Source organism: Eublepharis macularius, chromosome 1, assembly GCF_028583425.1.
Source record: "Eublepharis macularius isolate TG4126 chromosome 1, MPM_Emac_v1.0, whole genome shotgun sequence".
Classification (NCBI taxonomy): Eukaryota; Metazoa; Chordata; class Lepidosauria; order Squamata; family Eublepharidae; genus Eublepharis; species Eublepharis macularius.
In genome coordinates this window covers 50,754,969-50,767,432 of record NC_072790.1, presented here as the reverse complement: position 1 = coordinate 50,767,432, position 12,464 = coordinate 50,754,969, and the positions used below count along the sequence as shown (strand labels likewise).

Genomic DNA, 12,464 nt, shown 5'->3' with positions numbered 1-12,464 from the left:
TCCATAATTTCCACATGGCCATTTGGCATGATTAGTAATCTCTTTGTGAAAAGGAAAGAGGCAGGCTGCTGTACCAGCTTTCGGGTTTTGCAGTGTGTCTAGTGACAGACCTGGTCTTTTTTTGTTTTGTTTTGTTTTGTTTTAGAAAAAATGCACAATTAGGAATGAGTATTCTGACAGCTATGAGTTCTTACTCATTTTCATTACAGAAACACGGAAGGATTGATGATGTAGAAGTGGCAGCAGGATATCTATCAATACTTCCCTTTCTCCTTTGCAAATACCCCTCCCCAGCTGGGCTTTGAGACTGGAAGTAAGCCTGGCTGGGCAATAACCAGATGGTGGGGACGTTTGGAGGGGAGAATGTGTGTGTGTGTGTGTGGGGGGGGGCAATGGTTGAAGCACACCCTGCTGCCTTCTGCTTCTCTCCTGCACATGCCCCCTCCCTACCCCAGCCCTATATTAGTGTTACAAAGATGAACATGGGATTGGGGGCCCAGTACGCATCTCAAAAGTTTCAGTTGTGCCCTGAAGACCAAGTTTTGGATATATCTGATATGCTTTCCAAGTTTTTGAAGCAGAGGATTATGTAACAGGTTGTTAGCGATGCCATATGCTGCACCCTATAACTGTACCTGTTTAATAGGCAGAATGCATTTTTAATTTCTGTGTATAAGATTACTATTATGTATTGAATTGGTTGAACCCCACCTACAATTTCTATGTACATAAGGAGGAGCAATGTTTGCTAGTTCGCCCACCTGCAGCAGACCTCCAGTTGTCCTCAAGGTACTCTTATGGGTTCTGTCATTGGCCCCCAAGAGTTGTATATCTAGGGCTATTTTGGGCTGTTGTAGCTGGAAGAGGAAGGTGGGAAAGGCATGCTTCTGTGGACAGGAATCCTTCCATTTGCAGAAGTTGTTGGCAAGATCCAAGCCATTGTTTTCATCCAATTCTAGAGCTGACTTGCCAACTGTACCCATTTTGGCTGGTTCAACACCATCTCTTGTTTGAGACAGGGATCTTACAGCTTTATATTATATACTGAATTCTTAAATTGTAATAACGTTAGTATTTTGGGAGGTGTGTAATGGTGCTTCTAAAACTGCAATTTTAAGTTTGAAGTGTTTTTTCCAATATTGTTGTAGACATAGATGAACTCTGAAGTCAGTCTTTTAGTCATATGTATCTTACCATTTGGCTCAAGTGGGGAGTGGTTTACTTTATCACACAGCTGATAGTAGCTTTGGCTGCACAGGTTTTTGCATCCAGTGTAATATATCAATTTGAATGATGTTTTATGGAATTGCTCTGAACACTGTTTTTGGAGCGGTAGCTGAACAGCGATCTAGCAATCCTAGAAAGAAGGAAATAAAGGAAAGCAAGTCACTCTCAGCAGAGAGGGCAGGGTCTAGCTTCTCAAGGCTGACTCAGATTTCTGAGTCTTAAGCAAACACTGACTGAGGTGTAAAGAATGTGCATGTACTCCGATGGATCTGCCTGCAGAAGCTGATTTGGTTGCAGAAGCTGGTTGTGTGCCTGTATAACCCTCTGGCTCCTAGCAGTTGCCTGCACTGTTGAGAAATGATGGCATGACCTCTGGGGGCTGGAAACTTAAAAAAAAAAATCTGAAATGCTCATTTCTGTATAAAAATTCAAAATTTTGTGCCTGCTGCATTTCCATGAAATATATGTGTGACCATTTCAAAGGCTGGTAGATATATCTTTCTGCCAATCAGTGCTGTGCATGTAACGAACATTAACACCCAGTCAAGAGCTTCATAGGAATCGCCTTGCACATGTGAGCATGAGTAAAGATTCCTTTTGTTTCATTTGTGGAAGAATGCCATTGAGAATTGGTCTCACCATTGCAGAAGTGAAATGACAGTACTTGCTTGCTCCGTGCGTGTCATATTCTTCTGAATGTGTGAGGAGCTGCAAAATTCAGAGTTGGTGTGTTCAAGTGGAAAAGTGTTTGAAGTATGAACCAGTGTAGGAGTATGAGCCATGTAGAAGACTGAGAGGCACAAAAAGTGCCTCAGTTCCCAAATGACTTGCATGGGAACAAGCCAACAGAAGTCCTACTTTAGAAGAATAGAAATGCTTGATGTTAATCTGTGGCAGTCAGACTGGAGATAAACTCATAAAAAGAAGGAAAGAGTTACAGACTTTGTGTGGCTGTGATCCAAAGTTTACACATGCCTTAGGAAACTACATACAAGTAAACTAGAAATTTCTATGTAGTTTTCATTGCTGCAGCTTTTAAAAGTCAACAGGACTAAGCAGTGGCTTGTCTTGTTAGATGTGGAAATTGCAGCAGCAAATACTCCGAAGAGTGCTGCATGCATGCGTGTGTTTCCCATACCTGAGCTGCATAAACGGCCATGTTGGATCACAGCCAGTGACTCCATGATGAGATCATAAAGTGGATGTTTTAGGTGAAAGAGAATACTCTGCCTCTGTTTTTAAGCCCTTTCAGACCGCTCCATGTCAGTCTTTTTGTTCTTCATTAAGATTTGGCAGTTGGTCAGTTTCCCCTTTTGGTTATCTTATGCAAGTAAGACGCTAGTAGAAAAGAGGAATATTATTGGAACAAATATAGCAATGGGGATATTATAACCATCTGTTTTTCCTCAGAGCATCAAACGGGCCATGGGGATTGGGGGGTGATAATTTTTTTTTTTTTTTTTACATTTTCTTCTTCCTCATAATGGAAATCTCTGAGACAAATCATAAGACACAGGATTTGTAGAAGAGCTGCCTTCCACCCAGTGTTACTGAATCTTGCCCGTCCCTTTTATTTCATCAGAAGGGAGATGTGTGTGATAAGTTCTTTCGCAGAATTCCTCTTTCCATTAGTCCATCAAGGAGTGGATAAATACATATTGAGCAAAGCTTTTGTGCCTTGTCTGTTCAGCCAAATTCAGGTGCTTTAAATTAATTTTTACAGTTTCCTTTTTTTTTAAGTTACTTTCTTCCAAAGCTTCTTTCAGGATGGTCTGAAAGCCGTCGAAAGCCTCAAACCTTCAATAGAAAAGCTCTCCACAGACCTTCACACCGTAAGTAGAAAGTCATATGGGTGTTGTAAAATGTGGAACTCTGACTCAGCTTTTTAAAAAGCCATTTTCATCAAAGCAGTTTATAGCCAGTCCTAACATCATTAAAGTCTGATTATTTAATAGGACTTACTTTTGAGTAAATATGGATAGGGCTGCATTGTTAATTTATTTGGATTTATTACAGAATTTAATATTCTGCCCTTTTTTGAATGTCTGAGTGATATGGAAATTACTCCTCATGCTTTTCTAATAATGTTATGTATGAGGCATATCTTATCACTCTAATTGGAGAATTTAAGGAATGATTAAGGATTAAGGTATGGATCCTGACACAATCATCGTTAAAATATCTCCTAGGGCTACGTCATGACCTGTACCTTGACAGAGGAGTTGTTTATGAAATCAGTAGTATCCTGCATGTAGTTACCACATTCACAAGGGCAAATTACTGCTGCCACCCTCACCCCACTCCCATGTGACATTGGCATCCACATTAGCCATGATCACGGCCACCTTCTAACTTAACCTGGATTTGATAACCAGTTTAAAATTCCAATTTCAGATTCTGGTTCAGAGTGGTTGGTGGGCAGCATTAGCTTCAGTTTATATTGAGATTGATGTAACACATGAGCCTGTGCATTGTGTATGATCTTCTATGAAGGCCTTGCTCTGTATATTCTCATTTTCTGAAGTAAAGTCAAGGCAACCAAGATGATCCTCTTCGGTTGTGGCTCTTTGACTTTGGATTTCTCTCCCACAGTAGTTTGCCTGAAGCCAAGCTTGTTATAAAGTCAGTTCCCCCTCTTACATATTGATGAATTGTGCGTTTTCTGCCTTTCTCCTTTTACCTTGTCCCATATTTCTGCTATTGTATAATCATTTATTGTATTATTATAATAGTATTTATTGTGAAATTTTTAATATAGTACTAGATGTGTTTCTGTTATCTGCTGCTGTTTAGATCTTTAATTTTAGTCTCCTGTTGATATTGATTCTTTTAATTGATTTTACTGTAAACCGCCTTGGGAATTTTTAATGGAGAGTGTGAATAGAAAGAGTTTAAGTAAATGATTAAACTGTGATTAAGACCAATTGGTGATGGGAAGAAATTGGAGGAGGGGAAAGGGAAGAAAGGAAAGAGGACATATAATCGTGCAGCCATGTTTAAGAGATCAGAATCATTTCATCGGCACCAGCCTAAATGTGCATTGCTGTTCTTGATCTAATTTTACATTTTAATTATTTCTCCACTTCAGATTAAGCAAGCACAAGATGAAGAAAGAAAACAATTAATTCAGCTTAGGGATATTTTAAAATCTGCACTTCAGGTTGATCAGAAAGAGGTGAGCATGTAGGGTGATACTTCTGTAATGGGAATATTTTCACCCAAGTTCTGAAATCAGAACTCTATTTTATATTATCCATTGCAATCATATACTGATTTCTTAGAGAGCCTTTGTAAGAGATTTTCTTTTGTTCCCAGAGACTTTCTTGGCTTGCCTCTCATTAAGGTATTACTGAGCGTATACCGGAACTGCAGATTACTTGAATTACTGAGGGAGAGTTCAAATATCATGTTTTGCATCCAAGTGATGGCTTTTGGAATGGTTCCCAGAGATGCATACAAATGAAGAACATTTTTGGTTCTTCTTAATGATCTTACTGATGCAGTTTGTTCAAGGACAATCCTGTAAACCATATAGTGAATTTTTGTTCTAGAATCACCCTTGAACTGAAGCATTAAAAATGTACCCCCTGTGGAAACAAAACATTATGTTGGAACTAGTACTTTTTTGGATAGTATGACAATTTCCTGGATCCACTGAGCATGCATTTATGAAGTGTTAAGGGGCAGCCCAACCTCTTGAACCAGAATTACCCAGTATGCTGCCACCACTACAGTTTTTAAGTTTTTTAGGCCAGCCAATTATTCTCCTCTTGAAAGTAGTATGCTTGCATGTGTTAGATAAGGAAAAGGATCCCACTTCCTCCTTTTCCACCTCAGTTTGTAGAAACTGCTTGAACAGTAGGTTCATGAGGGAAAATAGTACAGAACAAATTGAAAAAAAATGTTTTTATTGAAATTTAAAATACTGAATTAATGTGGTTAAATCTTGTTTCCCCGTTATGGGGAACATGGTCGATATGACTTTTATGGTAGATATGACTTTTTGCCTACCTGCTGGAACTGAACTCCCTTAAATTGAGCAAGTGATGGGGATGGTTTGTCTCAACAGCAAACTCGCCCCAACATTCACATCATTGTCCAAGAGCCAATGTTTCTATAATGCGATGAAGTCGTATATAGAGCCAGAGATTTCCCCCATCACCACATGACTTGCTGAAGAGGCAAGATTACTGAACTTGCCAGTCCTCTTCATACTAACCTTTTTGTCCAGAATTGCTATGATTCATACATTCACTTTTAAAGATGACATTGTTGGCAACTCATTCTGTATTCTTTGTTGTTTTTCTGTCTTTTTTCAGATCCGATTTGTAGGATATTATTAAATATTAAACTATCACTGCACTGCCAGGTTATGTGAACAGTTGGTACACAATTGAAGTTTCCCAGGGCTACTGTCTCTTTATGTTTTCATCCCTTCCTTCACCTTCCAACATAATTACTTCCTGTTCTTCCATGTGTCTGTTGGTTTCCTGAACATTCATGAATCATTGGTAAAATAGAAGCTTTTCTTCCCTGTGGTGAGAGGAAGGAGGCTTGTTTTGCACTTTGTAGCTTGCTGAAATGAGTACTTTTTAAAGCAAAAATGTATAATCATTATTTCATAATTGCAATATAGCAGTAAAATTTATGGTCAGTATCTTTGGCTGGCTACAAAGTGTAAACAAATTGTTTGAGCCCTCCATCCCACAAGGGAACAAAAGCTGATACTTAGATCCATGAATGCTGGGAGAGAATCAGCCAACACCAAGTGAAGAGAAAGTAATTAATTTGCCTAAAAACAACAGAACAGAAAATCATAGGGAAAAGTGGTCCAGGGTAAGGCAGTCACAACAAATGGATGGAAGCTCCTCCCTGGATACGAGCAGGTTTGATAATTTGTGTTGACTCCTATTAGAAAGGGCTTCTCCCTCAGTCTCCCAGTTTTCGCCCAGTCTGGTTTGCAGACAAATAGTCGGTCACTGCACTAGTTAAAGAACATGGCGGCACCTTTCTCCATGGCCTTTTTTTGTTTTACTTTCTACCCCCTCTGTGCCTTCCTTGATGGCCTTCATCTTCTGTTGCTGTGGGAGCATGGGGTTGGATTGGCCTTTAGGCATATCCCTCCTTCACTCCAAGGTTCTCTACCTGGGAGTGGAGGAATGCTGCAAAGATCATGTTTTGGCCAGGAGCTTCCTTTATTCTGTGGCGGAGGAGGAGCAGTGGCAGCTGCAGCAGAGGTGCCTGCCTCTCTGGACCAGGCAGAGGAACGCTTGTTCTGCCTGGATTCAAACTGGACAAGCAAGGTTTTGGAGCCTTGTGATGCTCTTCACAGCACCCTGTTCCCCTAGGAGCCTGTGGCAGAGCTTCCCTCTAACCACAGTTGCCTGGATTGGTAAACTGGAATTCGTTTAGCATGAGAGAGGACCTATTTTCTCCCCTTTTGGGCTAAATCAGGAAAAAAAGTGGCAGGATGGAAGTGCATGCTGGGCTGGCCAACTTTGGTGTGCAGCCTTCTTCTTTCCCCCTCCCCCTCCAAGGAACCAGACCACCCATCTTCTAGCTTAGAAAAACTAGAGGACTTGCCAGTGCCCAATCACTCAGGCAGGAATGCACATTCTGACCCCTTCTCCTGGATTAAGGAGATTAGCTCCTCCATTAATACCACTCTACTGGATGTTCAGTGCTGTGTGACCAAATGCAAGTTTAAATCCAGAAGCAGAAGCTGGTCTTGTTCCATTCCTCAGATGAGAGGCATGCCCCCAGATGTGCCACCCCCCTTTGTTAAGGGAAGTCCTAGTCATCATAGATAGCATAGCCCATTGATGGAGTCTTGGAATAGTCAGATGGCTTCTCATCCAGAGAAGAGGGAGAAGTCTTCAAGGAGGAAGAACTCCAGATTACGACTGTGCAAACTTGTCTTTTTCCTCAGCAGATCTTTCCTAAATTGCTTCCCAATGTTCTTCACATCCTAGGGACCCTAAATAGCAAAAAAGACCTGCTTGTTTAGCTAAAGCCTTCCCTCACGTAGAGCCGTTCCCTTACCATTAGTCTTTGATAAAGTCATCAGGATGGAATGGGACTCCCCTAAGAGACCTAAGGCCACCCATGAAATCACACCTGCATCTTTTCAGTGGTTCCAGAGGTGGAGGAGAATAACTCCTGGTAGTCAGTGCTGTGGTGGTAGACGTGATGGTCATATTGACCAAGTCAGATGGCTTACTCAGGGATTCCTGCAATGAGAGGATTGACCTGGCCCTGCATGAGAACTTCGAGACGTTCTCTGCAGCTCTCTGAGCTTCCTCAGCTGGCTTTTTGTTCATCAGAGCCATCTATCTCTGGACCTCTCCATCACCTCTCCACTACTAACAAGGACATGCCAAAGGAACTGAAGGACAATGTAAAGAAAAAGCTTTCACTTGGCATTGACAAGGAGGTTTTGGCAGATGCCTCCTTTGGGAGGATAGTCCTCTAGCAAACCCTGACAGGCTAGAATTCAAATCGCCTGCCCTGGGGTACACTCCTATTGTACGTTCCATTGGTTGCGACTACCCCAGCCTGAATCACTGCAGAATGGGAAGTTTGGTCACTTACCATGAAGTTCCTTCCTCAGTGGTCCTAGGGTGGGGAAGTCAGTGCCTCCCTGCTGTCGGAGTCCTTAAGAGATAATCTTCGTGCATGGCCTCTTGCTGTCTCTCTTGTTGTTTTCTTCTTTATCTTTGACTGTTGTAGTTAGTATGTTTTTATAGTTACGGGAGCAACACAGCTTTTGAATTGGTCTGGGAGAATAAGAACGAAGCGTCTCCCAATAGGATGCAACAAAAATTAACATACTGCCTATGTTCAGGGAGGAACTTCTTCCAATTGGTGGTGACTTCCTCACTCTTGGACCACTGAGAAAGGAACGTCACAGTAAGTGACCAAACTTTCCATTTTCTGAAGGGCCTGGAGTATGGCGGGAGTGTTAGGGTAGAATCTGGGTTTGAATCTCAATTCTGCCATGGAAGCTTGCTGGGTAATCTTGGACCAGTCACACTCTCTCTGATGAACCTGCCTCACAAGGTGGTTGTTGTGAGTATAAGGGTGTTGGGGCAGTTTTAACCCAGGAACCTGAAAACAGGAATCTGTTGAAGACTTTTTTATTTCATAACAGGAGCAAATGCAGAACAGACAAAAAATCACAAAAAGACAGGGATACGTACATAAAATTTCGCAGCTGTGAACCTACATCTCAATCAGCTGAGTTTCTGACGAGATGTAAGATGTTTTGCACATTTTCAGCACATATTAAATCTCTTTTACAAACCGAAGTTCTAATGTAAGGACGGTGATAAATCACACCGTTGCTTTATCTCTTGAGCTCAGATCAAAACTGTGAGTTCACAGTTCCTGGTTTTATCTAACCACACTGTTTGTTTGATTAGAACTCTTTAGGACAGAACATGAAATTTGCAATTTCTGGTGTCACATGTGATGAGCATTTTATAGGACAAAGACCACAATCTGGTATAGAACATGACATGACAAAAAACATGATACAGAAATTAAAAGACATTACTATAAGTCTGGCCACATCAAGTTGGAGGACTGGAGAAAGACATGATAGGACACTTTGGGTCTCCGCTAGGGAGAAAAGCAGGTTATAAATTAAAAATAAACATACAGTAGGATTTTGCTGATAGTGGTGGATTTTAATGAGACTTAACGCTCTGTTAAGTGCCATGTAGAACCCCTGGTTCATTTCCACTTTCACCTAAATGCTGAATAGTAATCATTCCGCATGCAGGATAAAACAGCCCTCGTGTGAATATCCCCTTAAAGTGAAAAGTTGGCTGAACGAGAAGTGCAAGTGCTTGGTGAAAAATCCAAAGATACAGCCTGCACTTGTGCAGTACTTCTTCATATGTGCACATATTTTTGCTGAGTTGTGGCTTTATGTACTAAAGGCGGCACAGGTTAAGGCAAGAGGTCTTAGGAGGATAGTTCATTTTTAACAACAACAACAACAACAACAACATTCGATTTATATACCGCCCTTCAGGATGACTTAACACCCACTCAGAGCGGTTTACAAAGTATGCTATTATTATCCCCACAACAAAACACCCTGTGAGGTGGGTGGGGCTGAGAGAGCTAGAAGCTGTGACTGACCCAAGGTTACCCAGCTGGCTGCAAGTGGAGGAGTGAGAAATCAAACCTGGTTCTCCAGATTAGAGTCCCGCGCTCTTAACCATGACACCAAACTGACTCTCTGAGTTATGCTCATAATCCAGGAATAAAACATGTAGAAAGAACCTTGAATCTAATTTTGTACTGTTTGTATTCTGTATTTCCTACTGGCAAGGTATAAAAGTATATTTTGAACAGCTTTCAGATGCACTAGTTCTTGATTTCACCAAGCATATGAGTGTGGGCATGCAATATAACCATCTTGAAAATGAGTGAAATGTTATCAGTGATCAGCATAGAATCTTAATTTATGGTATCTTGGCTACTGATCCTAAAACTTGGGTGCATGTTCAAAAGGACACTCACAATCTATAGAACAACATTATATTAACCTGTTAATGTTTCCTTCTAGTGCATTATCCTATATGTTTTACACCATAACTGATCTTCTTTTCTTTCTAAAATGCACTTGCCTTTTGTGACCGAAGTCTAGGAGAGTAAGTCCTTTAATGTTTTTGGAACTAGTACATTGCATGACTTGTATGTGCATTTCAGATGACTGGGTGGTACTTCTTAAAGTATCTGCCCAATTGTCTCTCCTATTTTGCATTCTCTAAATTGTTGGAACTGGCTGGCTGTTCAACATGTACCAGAATTGGATACAAGCCAAATGTGAATTTCCTTTTCTTTGTTAAAATCCAATTGTTTGGCTTTTATCTGCTGAGCAGTCCCTCAGAACTCGTGGTGTTGTGTTGTGAAGGATGTACAACAAATCCATTTGTATATAGATTAATGTTGTATATTGTCTCAGTTTTGTAATTATTTAATGGCTGTAGTAGAATTTATTCCTTTCCCATGCATGCATCATTTGGCTTACAAAGAAAAAGTTTCCAAGAAAATGAATGAGTTTGCAAGAACTGGTTGTGCTTGCCTTCGTTGAAGGCCCTCATTCTGGGTGTGCGGAGCAAGCAGTGCTTAAGTTAGTGGCATTTGCCGATGAAGAGGTGTTTCAGGAACCAGAGCTTTGGTTTTAATAGTTTGTTTCAGTTTCCAGAATGCCTTAAAGGATCTGGTAAAATTCTTCTTATTTTAACTCATTTTGGTCTTCAAGAGATATTGTCTGAAAACTGATCAAATGTATACAGACAAGACTGAAGCATAATGACAGCCATGATGAGCTTTTACTGAGAAACATATTGCTTAATTTTTGCATCAGTGCACTAAATGAGGTCCAGGTACTTTTTCTTAATTAGTATTGTATTGTTGGCTCAGTAAACTACTGAAGTGGAAGACTAAGAGTCTCTCTGCACAAGACGCCTGGGCACATGTTCATCAAGTGTCGGGAGGCGCAATGTTAGCTGGGAAGCGTAGTTTTAAAAGACAGAGCCGGCGGAAATCTCTCTGGAGGGGACGGAGTCTCTCACAACCCTCCACCACCTCTAACATGCCAGACTGTCTTCCTTTCTGAAGCCTTTGCCCTCCCGCACCGCCTTCGCTGCTTAAAACTTTGAATTAACTGAGCCTTGGCAAGGCAAAGGCTCCAGAAGGGGAGACAGTCTGGCACACAAGTGGCAACGGAGGGCTGTGAGAGAATCCGTCCCTTCAAGAACGATCTCCGCTGGCTCTGCCTATTAAAACTATGGTTCCCAGCTAACATTGCACCTCCTGACACGTGAAGAAAACATGTCAGAAGTCTTGCGTAAGTAATCTTGAATAGTATTTGAAAGAAGCTGTTGAAGGTGGTCCAGACTACAGTGTTTGTAGCTGGGGAAGGTAGGAAATTTTAAGTATATGGATGTTGTCTGGATTTCATATGGCTCCTTTTTTGGCAGGTAGTAGAAAAAGTGAAGGTTGCTTAAGTGTTGTTTGCGATCTAGGCAAATGTTAGAAACGTGCAGCTATTTTATTTGGTCTCCTGTAAAGAGTCGTGGAACAAGAAGTAAAATGATTGGGTGAATTCTGAGAAGTTGCAACTGGCAGGAGGTGCTGCATTTTGTAATCAGTTTTCTTTTCCTCTTTAGGATTCTCAGCTCCGTCAGAGTACCACGTACAGTTTGCACCAGCCTCAGGGAAATAAGGAGCATGGTACAGAAAGAGATGGGAGCCTCTATAAGAAAAGCGATGGGTACGTGTCGTAGGGACTGCCACTTTAAAAAGATAGAAGGCTGCTTGTGTTCGTGCGCAACTTAATTCAAGTTACACCAAAATTTAGATCATGATGTCTCTCGTTTTTAAAACCAGAATCAGAAAAGTGTGGCAGAAGAGGAAATGCACGGTTAAAAACGGTTTCCTTACCATTTCCCATGGTACAGTAAGTATTTATTTATAGTATTCTATATACACAGCTTGTTGCTAATACAAAAAAAGCCAAATTAGGCTGCAGTTGTATTTATAGGATGAAATCAGCTAGAGTTTTTTTTTTTAAAACAAGGGTATGTTCTCTAGAGATAATAACTAAAAAAAAAAACCAACTTGGCAAAATTTGCCATGAGAATTAAATAATCTTAGCATAAAATCTTTCTTTAGTACGCTGATGATGGATTATGAAAACAACCAAATCCATTACTGTGTTGTTAAAAATAACAAGAGCTTGTTCTGTGCAAATCGGTGTGCAGAAGATAAAAAACGATTCTGTGAAAAATGCTGTATTCCAGTGGCATCACATTTTGAAGAGGATCTCTAATGCAGAGTTTGGTTTAAAATGCAGAATGAACCAGAATGAAAGATGCTAATTCAGCCTTTTTTTACATGCAGCAGTGGGTGGAACACTTACTCCCATGCAATCTGCAAATTTTTATTGAGGAAGAGTTTTTTAAAAAGTGTCAGTGATGCCGGGATGGGTAAGAAAGCTGTCATGTGCGAACGGGCTCTGGCATTTTTCAACATCAGATGGATTTAAATTATGTTTTGCAAAGTAAGATATTTTGTAAAAGGGTTTCAGTCAGTGAGTATGACAGTGATTCTTCAAATTGGAAGGAAACGTTAAAGAATAAGGAAAAAGGATCAGAAAATATGAAATGTGGTTGCATAGAGGCACTTTGTTTTAAAGATGGATGTAGTCTTTGTTTCTC

At 40.7% G+C, this 12,464-nt stretch overlaps 1 protein-coding gene across 2 annotated transcripts in view; it reads left to right on the top strand.

Annotated features, from left to right (window-relative positions):
* Positions 1–12,464, top strand: part of ASAP2 (ArfGAP with SH3 domain, ankyrin repeat and PH domain 2) — a 118,373-nt gene that overhangs the window by 56,050 nt on the left and 49,859 nt on the right. For both annotated transcript variants that reach the window (XM_054993710.1, XM_054993643.1), the window contains exons 8-11: positions 2,984–3,059; positions 4,316–4,402; positions 11,415–11,518; positions 11,635–11,704. In XM_054993710.1, the coding sequence (XP_054849685.1) occupies positions 2,984–3,059; positions 4,316–4,402; positions 11,415–11,518; positions 11,635–11,704 (337 nt within the window). The remainder of the gene's footprint in view (positions 1–2,983; positions 3,060–4,315; positions 4,403–11,414; positions 11,519–11,634; positions 11,705–12,464) is intronic.